Source organism: Asterias rubens, chromosome 9, assembly GCF_902459465.1.
Source record: "Asterias rubens chromosome 9, eAstRub1.3, whole genome shotgun sequence".
In the NCBI taxonomy this organism is placed as follows: Eukaryota; Metazoa; Echinodermata; class Asteroidea; order Forcipulatida; family Asteriidae; genus Asterias; species Asterias rubens.
In genome coordinates, this window is record NC_047070.1 from 10131686 (window position 1) to 10150375 (window position 18690).

At 38.6% G+C, this 18690-nt stretch overlaps 2 protein-coding genes across 2 annotated transcripts in view; both read left to right on the forward strand.

The window, feature by feature from the left end:
- Positions 1–107: 107 nt before the first annotated feature.
- On the forward strand, positions 108–13535 carry LOC117294732 (R3H and coiled-coil domain-containing protein 1-like; the record flags this gene model as incomplete). The annotated part of the gene is made up of 9 exons (XM_033777245.1): positions 108–265; positions 2181–2318; positions 3259–3519; positions 4147–5437; positions 6743–6836; positions 8225–8306; positions 9100–9170; positions 11169–11405; positions 13072–13535. Coding segments are annotated over 9 exons (2388 nt in total), but the record flags the coding sequence as incomplete, so codon positions are not given.
- A 2778-nt stretch (positions 13536–16313) lies between these two features.
- Positions 16314–18690, forward strand: part of LOC117294588 — a 58265-nt gene continuing 55888 nt past the window's right edge. The window contains exon 1 of the mRNA XM_033777073.1: positions 16314–16456. The gene's annotated coding sequence lies outside the window, so the exon portion shown is untranslated. The remainder of the gene's footprint in view (positions 16457–18690) is intronic.

Below are 18690 nucleotides of genomic sequence, written 5' to 3' on the forward strand. Positions count from 1 at the left end.
CTGGTGTGCAAACTTGTTTAGTTTTGTATAGCGCCTATTTATTGTTTTAGTGAGTCTGGGTACCGTGCAAATCGACCAGAGTGAGAAAGTTCGTGCAGAAATAACATAAAAGTAAACTTAATTTTTCACTTTTTCAACAAAACTGTTCAGCTAAACTGGCGTACCTTGTGGATAATCGTTATCTTAATAGTGTAGATAGTCACTTTCTTGACCTTGTGAACGCAGATTTAGATGAATTTTTGGCCTCGGAAGACATCAAAAAGTGGTGAGTACTGACTCCACTGTCGTCGTGATTCAGACAAAAACAGAGTTTTTGTTAATAATTATTCAGAATCATAACAAACTGACATTGACAAATGTGTAATTAGTTTGATTGCCCTTTGATTGTACAATAATTTAAAAGGATAACTTTTCGTATGGCGCCACCGCTTTTTTACTAATTTTTTTACAGAAAGGGATATCTCATTGAGGTAAATTAGATACTACGAAGTGGTGGCGCCATACCCATGATCATGCCCATACGGAAACTTTTCCCAAATAACATTACAATAAAATTTGAGCTCAATCGGTCATCGAAGTTGCGAGATAATAATGAAAGAAAAAACACCCTTGTCACACAAAGTTGTGTGTGTTTAGATGGTTGATTTTGAGACCTCAAGTTCTAAATCTGAGGTCTCGAAATCAAATTTGTGGAAAACTACATGCATGTAGGCCAGCTTCTTTCTCGAAAACTATGGCACTAGAGGGAGCAATTTCTCATAATGTTTTATACCATCAACCTCTCCCCATTACTCGTCACCAAGAAAGGTTTTATGCCAATAATTATTTTGAGTAATAACCAATAGTGTCCACTGCCTTTATAAATTTAAATTTAAAAATTAGTGAGAGTCTGACATTTATTTACATGTATGTAGGCCTAGCTAGTTTCAATCAAATGATGAATTATCATTTATTCTGACGAGTTACATCTTCTTCTTCTTCTTCCTTGTAATGTAAGTCATGTAAGTTGTAAAGTGCAGCCTTCAAATGGTTGAAGAAGTACACACTGCGTGTGATGTGAGCGCATGGGTTGACTTAGGCAACAGGAATTTGTGTCAGGTGCACATAGAATGATGTACAGGTGCGAGTAAAAAGCTGGAGGTGAGGTTTACTTCAGCCGGGGGTCCCTTCAGGGTACGCCGCAGGATCAACTGGGAGGTTGTTCCAGTCCCGGATGGTGCGTGGGAAGTAAGAGCTGGCGTACACTGAAGAGTTCATATGTGGGATTGTGAATCGGGAGCCATGACCTCTTGTTGATGTGGTTGAGTGTGTCAGATGGGTGCTCTAGGGGATGACGACCAGGTTAAATCTTATTTTGTACATCAGTTGAAGGCGACTTTGATAACGACGTTCCTGTAGAGAAGGCCATTCGAGGTGATCTAGCATGGCGGTAACACTGCTCATTCTTCTATAATCTCCAATGACGAATCGAGCTGAGCTTCGTTGGACTTGCTCTAGCTTCTTGATGTTACATTGCGTGTGGGGATCCCATGAAGTTGCTGCGTATTCGACTGCTGGTCGAATAAAGGTGGTGAAGACAGCTTCTTTGATTTTCTGGCTGCTGTGGCTCAGATTACGGTTTGAGGGTGACTAGTCGATAATTAGCTCCCCAAGGTATTGGAAGTTGACAAACTAGTTCCTGTGATATTGCCCAAGCTTATGATTATCTATGAATATGATGCCATAGAATTTATGTTTATGAACCTGCGCAGAATTTAAGTTTAACAGGCTCAAACGTGACACTCGATCAAAGGCTTTGGAGAAGTCGAGTAAGATAACATCAACTTGTTACACTCTTGGCCAGGCCTTGATTGGTTAAGATAAGTTGAGTGGTCAGGTGGTACAGGATCGTTTATTTTGTGAATTGAAAGCCATGCTGAGTTACAAAAAACTTCAGACTAGTCCTTGGTTAGGACGAGTAATTCATCCAAACTTGAGATAAGACTAGTCTTACTCTTTGTGAAATCCACCCCAGGGGTTAAGAATGTTTAAAGTGCACTGACTATTCTTTGGATTTGCGCAATACTATTATATAGTCAACAGTTCAATACTATCTAATTATTATCCGCTTATTACCCCCATGCCGCACTACTTCCATCTTCCTTATCAATAATAGTGTTATTGTTCCCTTTGTCCTACAGTGCCTTCTTGTTTCCTGCTGTAACCAGTTATCACCGGTTCCTCATCCATCAAGCTGTAGAGGACTATCCAGAGCTTACCACTTTCTCTATCGGACTAGGGGAGGAAAGACGGACGGTTGTCTGCTCTATCCAACTGAGGTCAGAATACATGTCACTGGAGATAACTTTTTCAGAAACTGAAAGTTATTTGATTTAATCGGTTTTCAACTAGTGGTTTAAACCCGCCAAGGCCTGGTTCTTGATAATTTACCTCGACTTCGTCTCAGTAAAATTATCAAGAACCAGGCCTCGTTGGGATTAAACCACTAGTTGAAAACCTCTTCACCACTCTTTGATTCCCTTATTAAAAAAGTCTTGAGAATGTAGATGTAAAGAACTTGATTTAACGTCTGTTGATGTCAGTTTTTTTAACAACCGATATATCGAAAAATTTAATATCGAGTATACTCCATTTATCAAGTTTTTCCTGTGTGCAAGATGAGGCCTACATGTAAAAACAGTTCTTAATATATCGAAGTCCGACAATTTAATAGGGTTGCATATTTAGTCAGACCTTTAGGATCCTGTTCAATCACATTGTTTCATTTCTGGAATTGCTGCCTCAGCGCATTGTTGTAACCATTAGAAAATTATCTTTTAAAAGACACTGGACACCTTTGGTAATTGTCAAAGACCAGTCTTCTCACTTTGTGTATCTCCACATAAATGCACAAAATAAAAATAACAAACCTGTGAAAATTTGGACTTTTAAAAATTGGTCATGGAATTTACGAGATAATAATGGAAGAAAGAACACCCTTGTCACACAAAGTTATGTGCTTTCAGAAGCTTGATTTTGGGACCTCAACATTTAATTCTGAGGTCTCAAAATCAAATTCAAACATTTTAGTGAAAAAATTACTTCTTCCTCGAAAACTACGTTACTTTAGAGGGAGCCGTTTCTCACAATGTTTTATAATATCAGCAGTTCTCCATTGCTTGTTAATACAAAGTAGGTTTTTATGCTAACAAATATTCCAGTGCCTTTAAAATTGCTTGTGTTATTATTTATTATCAGTACTTGTCTAATTTTTTTCAGGAGTGGAGACATTCCCAAAGCCCCAAATCCAAGGAAAAGAAGTCCAGAGTTGGAACTCCAGAGAGAAGACTTGAAGGAGGCCAAGAGGGATTGCAGAGGAGACCGATCTATCGAGGGCAGATCCTCTTGGGGTCTATTTGGACAAGAGAAGTTAGAAGCCAAGAAGGAAGAAGAAAACAGGCAAAGGAAGGAGAAGATGGAAACACCTCAAGATGGGGGAAGCTCTGATGTAGCAGCTCAACTAGCCAAAGAGAAAAACAGGTGATAATAATGATAATAGTACAAGGGATTTCATTTTGTTCTTCTTTAGTTGTTCATTGTATTTTAATGCACTAAAAAAAGTTTGAAGGCAGTGGACACTATTAGTAATTACTCAAAATAATTATTAGCAAAAAACTTACTTTGTAACAAGTAATTGAGAGCTTTTGATAGTATGAAACATTGTGAGAAACAGCCCCCTCTGAAGTTATTCAGTATTCAAGAAAGAAGCAATTTCTTACCAAAACATTTGAAATTGATTTGAGACCTCAAAGTTAGATTTTGAGGTCCCAAAATCAATCTGAAAGCACACAACTTTGTGTGACAAGGGTGTTTTTCTTCCATTGTTCTCTCGAACTTTGACGTCCAATTGAGCTCAAATTTTCACAGGTTTGTTATTTATGCATATACTGTATTTCAGTTGTATGTTGAGATACACCAAGTGAGAAGACTGGTCTTTGACAATTATCAATAGTGTCCACTGTCTTTATAAACCAAAAGATGTGTATCTACAGGCATTTGAAGGACAATTCTCTACTGTTGTTTATATTTTTAATGTTTACAAATATTACTGTCCTGTTCCGGAACTTGATGAATTGACTATTTTTTAATTTGATTTTGATCACGCAGAAAATCAAAGAGAGCTCCTCAACAACTCTATGTACCAAAAGCAAGGAGACAAGAACCTTCTAAGGAGTCGGCGCAAAACAGCCAGCAACCAACAGAGGCTGTTGAGAAGCAAGAAGAGATATCTACACCTGGTGTCAAACAACATCCTAAGAAAAATGAGAAGAAGAAAGGACGAGATGGGAACAAGGGAAAGCAGAGGAGAACATCGGAAGATGGGACAGAGAGTGGGAATAAAGACCCGAAAGAGAAACGAAACAAAGGAAAGCACAACCGGAAAGCAGACTTGCAGAGATACGCCACGAGACAATCAAAGAAGAGTACAAGTGAAGAGGAAGATGGTCAGCCGAAGGAACAAAATGAAGATGCAGGTTTAAGACCTATGGAGAGGAAGAAAGAGAAGCAGGAGATAGTGTCTGAGAAGCCGGCAGAGAATGCATCCCCGATCCCTGAAGATTGGAATGAGATTGATTGCGATGAGAAAGATGTGACTTGTCATCCAACAGGGACGAGACTCACTGCTCATGGCAAACTTATCCTAGTCGACCCTGATGATGAGACAACCCCAGAACCATCATCCCTCGTCAACCAAGATCAGATACAAGAAACCAAGGCTACGAACCCTGAGTCGCTAACAACACCAGGAGATTCTGCAAACAAACATTTTGCAGAGGACAATAATCCTGTAGATACCGAGGGAATATCAGCAAGCAATAAAAAAAAAGCAGATATTAGTGATCTACCTGTTACAATAACTGATAAAAGTTCAAGTGCCTTTGAAACGAGCAATAGTGAGCAAGATGGAGTTAAAATGGAAATGATCACAAACAATGGTGCGGTTAAAAGTAGAACAATTGAGGACGACACTGAAGTTAAGCCTGTTACAGTTGATACTACAGCACCAGACACCATGACAAGTGAAGCAACACCAGACGCCATGCCAGAGCAGAACAACCAAGACAGAGTAAACACTGAAGGTGTTACTCGTCTCAGCTTAAACGAACATGAACCTCTGAGTAAAGATCTTGAACCTTCAATTGTCCCACCCTCAGGCCAAACAGATGGGTCTGACAAAGAAACTGTACATCCAAATGCCTCGGATGAGCATAAGCAGGAACTGCAGTCGGAAACACCCACCACTGATCCGTCAAGGAATGAGGAAGAGAAAAGCAAAGAACTTTCGGAAACAGATGTTGATAAAGAGAGCAATAATGTAGATGAAGAGGATGTGGACGATTGGGATACCATGTTTGATGAGAGCGGTGATTGTCTCAAGCAAGAAGAGATAAAAGAGGTAAGTATTGGACCCTTATAACCCTGCTGCCATCTTCAGTCACATTCCAAAACAAACTCCTACACATAGATTAAAAGAACTAGAGGGCGCACTGGCCTATATACGCGACACGGCATGCACGCAGGCGGCCATGGTTAAGTTGAACAAACGGGCATTGCTTAGTGTTTGTTTGTGCGGCCATTTTGTAAGTTGAAAAAACAGCATCGCGTAGCGTTCAGTAAACACAAACTCCAACGTCTGTTTCTTATTCAACGCGCGTACAGAATGGCGCGCGCGTGTCTCCTTGCGGTCCCGTCGCGTTTGTGCAAGCAGCATCACCAATGCGCCCTCAAGTTCTTATATAGACCTATAACTCTTGCTCCTACATGTACATTGAATCAACAAGGTGCCAGACCATTTCCCCTTGTCATCTTGCAGGTTCATACTTTCTGCGAATGCAAATGCGATATGAATTTTGACGTCAAAAATCCGCGACGCATAATTTGGAAGAGTAGACATGTGCTCAACTTTTGCGAATTGTTTGCAGCAATAACAGCCCTTTGACGTCACAATTTTGCTTTGCATTTGCAGGAAGTTTGAGCCAGGCATTACCCTGCTGCTATCTTCAGTCACATTCCAAAACAAACACTTAATTTTTAATCTAAAAGGCGCTAGGCCATTTCTTCTTCTCTGCTTTCATTTAACTCTTTTTTTCAACTTTTCTAAACACAACATTCACCTTAATCCTTACATTAAAGGCAGTGGACACTATTGGTAATTGTCAAAGACTAGCCTTCATAGTTGGTGTATCTCAACATAAGCATAAAATAATAAACCTGTGAAAATTTGAGCTCAATCGGTCATCGAACTTGCGAGATAATAATGAAAGAAAAAAACACCCTTGTCACACGAAGTTGTGTGCGTTTGGATGGTTGATTTCGTGACCTCAAGTTCTAAATCTGAGGTCTCGAAAACAAATTCGTGGAAAATTACTTCTTTCTCGAAAACTATGGCACTTCAGAGGGAGCCGTTTCTCACGATGTTTTATCCTGTCAACCTCTCCCCATTACTCGTCACCAAGAAAGGTTTTATGCTAATAATTATTTTGCCTTTAATCATGTTAATACGTTACAGAGGTCATATCTAAAAACTGATTCAGCTATTTACAATACTTGGTTTCTATAAGGAGATGTTTTGCAACATTTATACTTTCTAAATAACTGCATATAGAAACTTCCTAAATCCATGATATGCCCTGGAATGGATCAAGGTCTCCAATATTTTCCACAGGGTACCCAGTAAAGGGATTTGTTGTTTATTCTTTAGATAACTGAGGGCGTTGGAAATGTTCAACTAACCGTCAAACAATCCAAACGAGATTACTACAACTACCAACCCAAGGACCACACGGACTATTCAGGTAACCAATCATCTGCATCCAATGGCACAAAGCTGCTAAGCACCAAAAATCATGCTAAGCAGAAGTAGGATACAAGTAAAAAATGGTTGTGTAGTACATTGTATATGCTGTGCATTGATGGCTGGTACCCCACAAATTTAATTCGCAGGAGACAGATTTTAAAAGCAGTATTTTTCTGCTGAGAGCTTTGTGTGTATTTCAGAGAGTGGTGTAAATAAGGGAACCAATGTGTGGTGAAGAGGTTTTCATATAGTGGCTTAATCCCAACGAGGCCTGGTTCTTGAAAATTTTACTGAGACAAAGTCGAGGTAAAATATCAAGAACCAGGCCTCGGCGGGTTTAAGCCACTATATGAAAACCGATTCAACACACGTTGATTCCCATTCATAAATACCTTTTCGGTCAAAAAACATCAACACTTTTGGTAAAAAAGTAAAATAAATGCAAAAATTATAATTGTTCAATGACACAACACAACACCCCTCCAGCTATGAAATGGTAAGGCCCTCAACTGCCCTCAGGTAAACAACTCCTAGTAAGGGAATGCTGTGGGTGTCGCACATATCGCGTGATGTGGCACAACTGTTTCAGCCGTTGCTCTCGACCAATAGGAATGAAGAAACTGTCTTAAAAACACATGTGCAAGCAGGCGTGTCTCGCCCATGTTTCAACACTTTTTACCGGTCATAAACAAAGGTTTATACACACCCACGTGAGGCGCTCTCCACCAATAGGAATAGCGAAACTGTCCGAGGTATTTATGAATAGTCTTTATTTGAAGAGGGAAAACGAGCACAGTAGACTTAATAAAAACATTGTAGCAAGGCTGGCTACGACCCATAGAAGAATGTGCTTTACACAGCGCTGTAAGTGCAGAATTCTAAGGTAAGCAGGTCAATGAAATTCGACCCAAGATTCGATTGAGGCTGCCAGTGGTTTGTGCGTAAAGCGCTCGCCTCTCACCAAGGTGACCCCGGTTCGATTCCCAGCCAGGACCATGTGTGAGTTGAGTTGTGCTTTGGTTCTCTGCTGTGCCACGAAGGTTTACCAGACTCTCCGGTTTTCCTCCCTCTGGAAAAATCAAACACTTTCTATCTTGACTGTGCTCTGTGGTCATAATGGGTTGATGTGGCTGGCAGCCAAAGGCGCCCTTGCATGCCTGCTTCTCGAACACCTTGTAGCCGCGTCCTTCGCAGCTGTTAGCTGCGAGTAAGGATGATTAGCCCCCAAATTATTATATTATTATTATATTATAATAACATAAAGTATAATAGATGTTAAATTTGCATCGGGATAAAGAATACACATACACCGTACCAGGTTAATGTTGGCAGCGATCTAAGTATTCAAACCTGTAAACCTTTCTCTTGAATATGTTTGTTTTGCAGAATTTGAGCACATTATTGAGGTTTATGACTTTCCAGTAGACTTCAAAACCCAAGATTTAATCATGGGGTTCTGTACAATGAAGTAAGTATTAAATCAAACACTCTTCTTTTTAATTTTGGGGTGAACAAAAATAAACTGACTGGAGCGAAATTTTATTCACCCAGTTTAACGTGTTGCGCCTGTGCTCTACCAACTGAGCTATTAAAGCCCTGGGGACATGTGTCGGTGGTCTCCTAATGTTGTCAATATCTTAGTTCCGGGTGAGGGGGGGGGGTGGGGGGAGTTCTGATATGAAAAAGATTCACATATTAGTTAATAGAGATGCCTTTATCTGTTAAAGGCAGTGGACATTATTGGTAATTAATCAAAATAATTATTAGCATAAAAACTTGCTTGGTGACAAGTAATGGGGAGAGGTTGATAGTATAAAACATTGTGAGAAACGGCTCCCTCTGAAGTGACATAGTTTTCGAGAAAGAAGTAATTTTCCACGAATTTGATTTCGAGACCTCAGGTTTAGAATTTGAGGTCTCGAAATCAACCATCTAAAAGCACACAACTTCGTGTGACAAGGGAGTTTTTTTCTTTCATTATTATCTCGCAACTTCGATGATCAATTGAGCTTAAATTTTCACAGGTTTGTTATTTTATGCATATGTTGAGATACACCAAGTGAGAAGACTGGTCTTTGACAATTACCAATAGTGTCAAGTGTCTTTAAGCAATGCGTAGCAGTCACACATAACAATTCAAATTGTATTTTGATAGCTTTTTGAGGTAATTGTCTGACTTTCCTGGAACTTGGTCATTTGTTATACTTTTTATTTTTAGTGTGATAATTAGAGCTTGTGTTGTCTCAATCATTTTTTACTAGAACCAAAGAGATGGACATCAAATGGGTAGATGACACACATGCATTAGCCATCTTCCCGTCAGTCATTATAGGTAAGTATGTCTTTATATATAGGATTTGAGGCATCGCATGGTTAGGTATCAATGTAGATTTGGTTTGTGGTAAAACCATATGTGTTCTTGCCAGGTCGAGTTTGTTCTTAGAGATAGCCCGCCAACCACACAACCAATCAGAGCATTGATTGACCTGCACTGAATCCTCTGAACCCCTTTAAATAAGCCCACTCTTCTCTTACCTCTTCAATATCCTGACGATGACTAGAGAAAGCTAGTCAAAATGTTGCGGTAGTACAGTTAATCACAATCCTATAAGCTAAAGTAGTAGTCCCAGCCTTTTTTCTAGACCAATTTATAAACTGACTCCACGGTAGTACAGTTAATCCTATAAGCTAAAGTAGTAGTCCCAGCCTATTTTCTAGACCAATTTATAAACTGACTCCACGGTAGTACAGTTAATCACGATCCTATAAGCTAAAGTAGTAGTCCCAGCCTATTTTCTATACCATCTGCCCGGGTAATATTTAAAAAGCAGGACAGTTCTTTTCAGAACTGAGAAGTCTCCCGAACCTCTGAACATCTACTCCGCGGTAGTAGAATAAAGCAAGACAGTTCTCTAAGAACAAACTCTACCTGGCAAGTAGATACACAAATGGTTTTATCGCAAACCAAATATACATGTGTCTTTATAATGATAATGATAACAGGTATTAATATATCGCTCTTACCACAGCTCTTTACAAGAAACAGTACAGTAAGCGAATAAATAAAGACACTAATAATGAGAAGAGAAGTAGTCCATGGCAATCAATTGTTGAACAGGAAACGAATTTGATGAGGAACAAATTTGATGAGGGAGACAGTTTCAAAGACGCAAGGCATGTTCGTAAAATGCCTGATCTTTGGCAGAAGAACACACCTTCGGTACCGCCAGAAATTTACTGTATGAACTGGAAGTGAAGGGGGTGGTTAACTTTGATGAGACTTTCTAGATAAGCAGGGGCGGTATTGTGAAGACATTTGTATACAATGGTGAGAATCTTGAATAACAGGGCGGTGATGGACTGGGAGCCATTGGATTTGATGAAGGAGTCGGGTGGCGTGGTGGTATTTGCCACACTTGAAAATCAGTTTGGCAGCCTGGTTTTTGAACCTGTTAAGATGATTGATGTCAGATTATGATGTTCCTTGGCAGTCAAGTAAAACATGATTGACTTAAAGTTAGATGTGTGTTAGCAAATGACATGTACGGCCGATGTTTGAAGATAGCAATAAGGGTTGTTAATGGTGCATTTTTAGATGGGCACTCGTGTTTCTGTCTACTGTATCAATGACTCATTTAAAGGCAGTGGACACTATTGGTAATTACTCAAAATAATTATCAGCATAAAACCTCACTTGGTAACGAGTAATGGGGAGAGGTTGATAGTTTAAAACATTGTGAGAAACGGCTCCCTCTGAAGTGAAGTAGTTTTTGAGAAAGAAGTCATTTTCCACGAATTTGATTTCGAGACCTCAAGTTTAGAATTTGAGGTCTCAAAATCAAGCATCTGAAAGCACACAACTTCGTGTGACAAGGGAGTTTTTTTTTTTTATAGTTATCTCGCAACTCGGACGACCAATCGAGCTCAAATTTTCACAGGTTTGTTATTTTATGCACATGTTGAGATACACCAAGTGAGAAGACTGGTCTTTGACATTTACCAATAGTTTCCAGTGTCTTTAAATAACTTTCAAAATTGTATTACCCAAAGTCAGGTTGGTGTAGTGGTATCTTGCCTCGCTTTCCACTTCTGGGACCCCGGTCTGAATCGGGGGCACTACATGTATGTGGATTGGGTTTTCAGTCCCTACTTGACCGTGTTGGTTTTTCTCTGGAATAGTTCTCTGGGGTTCTCCTCCCACATCTAAACTGACATTTCTTCATCATCCCTCTTCTTATTTGGCTCTAATTAAAGTGTTGAGAATATATATCCAATGTCCAGATCCAGAAGACAAAATATAAGACTTGTGTACTGCATTATTATCCAACAGCACAAGATGCCCTCTCTAACTCCAACCCAATGTTCCGTACCCGTCCTCTGATGCTTGCCTCCCGGGAATCTAAAGAGAAAGCCAGACATTGCCAAGAGTTCCTTCGTCCTGCCAAACCTCGACCAGAGACCTCCACCATGGCTGCAAGGAGGATGGTGTCTGGTGCACTAGGAATCAAAACCAATGTCTCCAAGGAGCAGAGAGCTGCCGAAAGGCAAAAGATCAAAGATGCAAAAGGTATTAATGGTAAAATGAAGCTTTCTTGGCAGCACTAGTTGCACCATAAACGTTGCGCATAAAAAGTGTGTTTTGTGAAATTGGTGCGAGGCATAATCTCATGGCACTGTGATCATTAACAACATAATTTTTTTAATATTTTCCCTCTCTGGTTCCTTTTCTTCTACTAGTCTGACTTCCCCATTCTATTATTAAGTTCCGATAAGTAGTTTTCCCCTATAGACGATGTGACCTCTGATGTCACTCGAAAACCATAACATGATTCGCGCGCATACCGCTGGGCAAAACCTTTGTGTTTTGGCAGCCAGCTAGAAAGTGTATGCAATCTTACCATGACTCGCTCTTTTTGCTCGGCGAAACATGACATATACAGTGTTTTGTCAACAGAGGGCGGTTTGAATATAAACATAGGTCACATCGTCTATATTGTACTGCCTAATGGTATGGAAATAAACCTGAACCTGAACTTGAACAAAACCCAGAGGTTCCCCTTTAAGTTTCATAGGCTCGTGAAATGTATGCTTAGGTTGTCATTTTTAAAGACCATAAAGAATTAAAGCAAGGTTTTTACCTTGACTAAAGCATCTACCTCCATGGCTAAAGTACCTGTGGTTGTCATCCCTATTTTGAGCCAGGACATTTACTCTCAGGACTCTAACAGTGTTTCCTCCTTGACAATTCCTAAGACTGACTGTATGTAAAGCTTGTATGGCATTTGAGACATTGCTTAGTGAGGTATCAATATGTACTTGGTTTACGGTAACACCATTTGTGAATCAACTTGCCAGGTAGTTTTCTTCTTTGAGAACTGTCTTGCTTTATATTCTACTACCGCGGAGTAGATTTGGGGAATTCAAGAGACTTCTCAGTTCTAAATAAAACTGTCCTGCTTTTTAACTCCTACCTGGGCGGAAGGTAGAAAATCACCCGGGAAAACTACTCCTCTAGCTTTTAGTGGATCATTATTAACTTTATCGGAGCAGAGTGGATTCTTAAAGACAGTGGACACTATTGGCAATTGTCAAAGACTAGTCTTCTGACTTGGTGTATCTCAACATATGCATAAAATAACAAACCTGTGGAAATTTTAGCTCAATCGGTCGTCGAAGTTGCGAGATAATAATGAAAGAAGAAAAAAAACACCCTTGTCACACGAAGTTGTGTGGTTTCAGATGCTTGATTTCGAGACCTCCAATTTTAAATCTTAGGACTCGAAATCAAGGTCGTGGAAAATAACTTCTTTCTCGAAAACTAAATTATTTCAGAGGGAGCCGATTCTCACAACGTTTTATACTATCAACCTCTCCCCATTACCAGTTATCAAGAATGTTTTAATGCTATTAATTATTTTGAGTAGTTACCAATAGTGTCCACTGCCTTTAATTGTTCTCAACATTTGGACTAGCTTACTCTAGTCACCATCAGGAGACTCTATAAGCTTGGAGTGTCATCCCAATAGAAAACCTAGCCACTCGCTCCAAGGACTACAACAAGAACTTCCCTCCACAGTTCCTAGGGTTTTAATTTCGAGTTATCTTCCTTGTATGGAAAATAGACGCTTGTTACAAGGAACTAGAGGTTACTTCTTCTGTGGTCATTAGAAGCACCAGACATTTCCTTCTTTATGATTTTAAATGAGTTTTTTCTTTTGTTTATTTGTCAACAGATCGTAGACGGAGTGACAAGAAACAGCAGGAGGATATCTGGGATGGTAACATCTAAAATATATAAAAAGATTCAGAGTTTAAAGCCTAGTTCATTCTTCCTCCGAATGCGAATGCAAAGCCTTTTTTTTTTTTTTGAGACACAATAAATGGTACGTGCTGTTTTTCCATTTGTGACGCAAGAATATTTGCTTTGGGAGAACATTTCGCAGGAAGTATGAACCGGGCTTGATGCACATTGAAGGCACATTTATGGATGCTGTAAGCATCATCAAAGAACAGAGTAGTTCTATGTCTGCATGAATGTCTATTTTTATGATAAATTTTCATTGCATTAATTTATTAGCATTTTTAAATGAGGATAATACCAGTTGTTTATCAGGGTGTATCAGCAATCACAAGTTAAAGGCAGTGGACACTATTGGTAATTACTCAAAATAATTATTAGCATAAAACCTTAATTGGTAACTAGTAATAATGAGAGGTTGATAGTATAAAACCTTGTGAGAAATGGCTCCCTCTGAAGTGATGTAGTTTTCGAGAAAGAAGTAATTTTCCACGGATTTGATTTCGAGACCTCAAGCTTCAAGGGTGTTTTTTTCTTTCATAGTTATCTCGAAGCTCCGGCGACCAATCGAGCTAAAATTTTCACAGGTTTGTTATTTTATGTGTATGTTGAGATACACCAAGTGAGAAGACTGGATTTTGACAATTACCAATAGTGTCCACTGCCTTTAACAGTTTTTAAGAATAATTTGTTGTGTTCCTTGAGTACAAATGCGTTGGTTGTGATTGCCTAATTTTTACTCGTTTTTTTTTGTTCATTTAAATTGTTTTTAAATTTGTATCCATTTTATCTGTACAGAGAGAGTTATCTTGTGTTTTGGTTCAAATAATTTGTTGGCTTGCTTATTCAAAGCTTTATAATTGAATTTAATTGAACTATTTTTATGTTTTCTTATTCAATGGGGGGGGGTGGTTTGGAGAGACAGTGAGTGTGAACTTTAGAAAGTGAATACATGTATATTTATTCATTCCAGTTATCTAGTTTTAAAAATATAACTCCAAATTTATTTGTGAATATTTCCTTTCAGTTATTAGAAGTGATCTTTAACAGCTGCTTGCTTTGTCCTATGTTACTCTTGCAAAAGTTTGTTTTGCGTCATTGTTTGGGATTTTTGGCATGACCCTTTTGTATAACTGGAATTTTTTTAGAGAAGAAAAGTTGTAAAATCTCAGGATTGCTGTCGGATATAGTTTGTGTGCTTAAGGATTGTAGAATTTCTGAAAAACTTCAGTGTACTGTAATCTTCAAGGTCTTAGTCTTATTTCTTGTATGCAATAGTAATAAGGATTAATGATTTCCGTTTCTTTAATAAGGACTCTGACTATTTTATCCTCCTAGCCTCGTTTTGGTAACACTTATTCACTAAATTGTAGACAAGTTTTTACTTTTTTCAAATTTGATTTCAAGTTTTTAAAGAGTTGGATTCTTGATAGAAAGGGAACACATATCTGAAATAGTTTGTCCGGAAGGAAAATGCCAAAATGACAGAAATATTTCAAGGGATGTTTTCTACTACTATCATCATCATCATCATCATCATCATAACAGTGTGCAAGTTTTATGTAAATCTGTGATCTTAGACGATTTTTGTCTTCTTTCCAATTCTGTTATTTTCCTTTAACATTGTGATCCGGCCGGAGCCATGAGAAATTACCTTATTGTGGATTCCTTTGCTACAATTTTTGTTAAACCGTCATATAAAAAATTATCGTCAGAAGTTTTGTCAATGTGTCCCTTCTGGGATCTCAAGGATACAATCACATAAGACACTGCTCTAGAATTACAAGGGTTGTGGGTTTTAATTTTACCCGAGTAATATGCCTGTGATATTTGTTCACAGACCTCAGAAAAGTACTGAGTATACAGTGCTTAACACATATCGATGTATGTTAATATTCTTTATCCCCAATTAAAAATATATTACATACAATCACATTAAACCCCTATTTTTGTACACATTATAACAGGTTGTATATTTCTCTAGAAAGTTCTCAAGGCTAAATTTAGTTTACCATTTTGCTAATCCCAGAAAAAAAAGGGGGAAAAGCAGTAGCAATTTTCTTCTCATGAATATTGTCAAGCCAGGTCTCCCTTGGGGCAACATATTATTGTGCGTATGTCTTTGTGGAGATGCAGCACAAGGAGCAAGTAACATTGCTTGCGTTATTGTTTACATATCGATTAATGTATGGAGAAAATGGGATTTTATTTAATCTGAATAATTATATGAATTGCAATATTGCATTATTTGACGATTATTCAAGTTGTAGTGTAAGTTTTTTGCTTTATGCAAAATTTCAATCAACTTCTTTACTTTCAAATTTGCCTAACATGCAAAAGTAATGCAGATATGATTTTAAATATATTTTACGATTTTACTTGGTAAATATGTAATTTTAAACCCCCAAAATCCCCTATGTTTTAAAGTTGTTTTAGTTGCTATGCAATTACTGTTGTTTCATTCTGAATAAAAATTATTAAGTGATTTCAGAAGTATGTAACATTTGGTTTATTTCATTGTAACCCCTTTTCCCATGTAGTGCTTTTCCCGTGTAGAGTTTTGACTGTCACCATGCAACTCTGATCAATACTTCTTCTAAGGCCAAAGTTTTTGCTCTTGACATTTGACGTCACAGCTTCAACAAAGTAATAAATGTATGATTTAGAAAACAGGATTAGGATATGGAAAAGAAGAACAGTTAATAAGGTCTCATATAACGAACTTTTTCACAAAGTTGCTGGTAAAATTAAGTATATATATGGGTACATTGTTGTGTAGAGGGGGCGGGGTGCACAATAATAAATGCTAAATTACTTTCTGCACTCACTCACAAATACACGTAGAGGGCGCTACACCAATTCACAAATAAACAAATAATAATGTTGGAAAACCAAGAGCCGTGCAGTACATATTCTCAAAATAATCCCCCTTTATTAGATGACCAAACATTCGTCATTTACCGGGACCTTTATTGTTTGTATTAGCATTTAAGTTATGAAAAAGGTGTATTTATTGTGGAAACTACAACCAACTACTGTTAGTCCAAAAAAGCTCTTCTTATTCCATCGGGGGTACAAAATACCTAACGCTTCTTCGCCGACTGCGGGCGCAGCAGGCAAATATTTTAACTTCGGTTTTAGATTGAGAAATTTACTGAGTATATTGCTTGCCAAAAATCTAGAGCACTGGGATGGCTGTTGTAGCAACGTTGACGTTCATGGCCGTGGTTCGGAGTGGCCGATCATGAAATACTGTTCCAGGTTGAAGAAACGACATGCTGATGTAAAATAGCTATGCCGTAATATTACCAGAAGTACAGGTAAGATATTATATTATTATCCATTATAAATCTGCGTGGATGTGTTGCTTCACTACGCCGTAAACACAAAAACAGGTCCCACGTTTTCAGTGTTATCAATCCACCAGTGGTGTGGTAGTGCATGGCTTGCTTTAGCCTTTACGAAGGCAACACTCGAGAATATTCATCTGTTTATAATAATGTATTAATTGGCTCAGACAAATTTATATTCATATGATTTGTCCTTCCTTCCCGTATGAATAATATTTATGACTCTTATCCTTCCTTTTCGTATGAATAATGAATCGGTATGACTATGATTATGAAGTATGATTATGAATAAAATATGATTAAATTTTAATTTCAATTATATTAAACAATAAAAACCCATATAAATTTCTAACTAAAATTCAAGTCATCCAGCCAGAAGTGCATAACTCCAAATTCCCTTAACGGTGCCACTGCCAGCACTGAGGAAGCAAGCCATCTAGGATAACACAATAATAAACCCAGCAACTGGGTCACTGTCACTTGTTAACACGAAAGTACATGTACCTAGCTAGTAATTTTGACAAAAATGAGGAAGGCGCCCCAGTTACTTGGTCTAGCTTACTTCTAGAAACTGCATGTATAAAAGGCTCCCGCGTGAGCGAGGGGGAACCCTTTAGTTTAGTTTCTAGAAGTAGGTCTGGCAATGATAGAAAGAGGGCAGAGCGTAATAACCTAAGTTCTACTATCGCGGTAGAGGAACGATAGTTCAAATTCTAGGCTATTTAAATCTATTAGATTAGGAGTAAGTAGAGCACTAAACTGGCTACACACATTTTTGAAAGCCTCTGCCATGTACGTCTGATGCTGCTATGTTTTCATGCATTTTATTAGTTGCGATTACGTTACCCTTCTCCAGGCCTGTATGCTTCGTTTTTGAAAGGGCAAGGGCACCAAGGCATTTACTCTTTGGCAAAGGGCACCCTATGAGGAAATTGTAAATTTGTACTGGAGCATTTCAAGGGCACCAAGGCAATTGCAAGGGGCAACGGAGGCAATCGCCTTCGTTGCCTCTGTGAAGTATCAGGCCTGCCTTCTCCCGTTGGGAGAAGGAGTAGCCTACGTTATCGCAACTAGCATTTTATGTGATCCTTATTAACCATTGGCAAGGGCAGAGCAATTTTACAATCTAAGAAAACATTTGCCAGCAAGAATTATCGCAGTCTGAGTTACTGGACCCAACAATGTTTTTTAGTGTCCAGTTTAAAAAAAAGCATTGCTTGGATGCAGTACATGTAATGTAACCCAGACTTCCAAAAACCAGTACAATTGCCCTCGGTCATGTCAGTGGTGTTGTTGGTGTAGCTCGGATGGTTGTTAATTCAATTAAAAAAAAGAACCAGATTGCCTAGACCAATAAAGCGTGCATGTTTTTTGAAAGGGAAAAGTTTCCGTATGGCGCCACCACTTTTTCATTCGAAATTAAATAATATAGTATCTAATTTACCTGATTGATATATCCCTTTTTGTAAAAATGAGTGAAAAAGTGGTGGCGCCATACGGAAAGTTATCCTTTGAAAGCTTTAAAATATTTACTGAAGTCAATCTTCTGACCAAGTTTCTTCAGGATTTGATTTCACAAGTGTCACAAGGTGGAATAGAGTAAACCACATGAATGCATTTAAATGAGACAACCTGGACGGATATCGCTCTCAGGAAAAAAAAATGCCTAGTAGTTGTAGCTAGGGGCATACTCTAAAGCAATTTTTTATTTGATATTTATAGAAAGATTGTACCTTGTACCTTACACCTATTGTACTAAAGCCTGGTTCATACTTCATGCAAATGCAAATGCGAAGCGAATTTGACGTAAATGTGACGTCACAACCCTCCTTTCGCAGCGATATTCGTGCAAGTGAGTTGAGCAAAGTTGAACTGCTGCGAATTATTCGTTGCGAATTTGTGACGTCAACATTCGTATCGCATTCGCATTCGCAGGAAGTATGAACCGGGCTTTACTCTAGGCATCATCCACCCACGCAGGCTGTAGCCCTTGATGTGTGATTCCTCCATGAAGCCCTTTCCTAGCCGCTGATCTTCACCATGGCATCCCTCAATAGAAATCATTGAAATGCTATTCATAAATACCTCAGACAGTTTCGCTATTTCTATTGGTGGAGAGCACGTCACGTGGGTGTGTATAAACCTTTTGTTTATGACCGGTAAAAAGTGTTAATTCATGGGTGTGACACGCAAACTTGTACCTG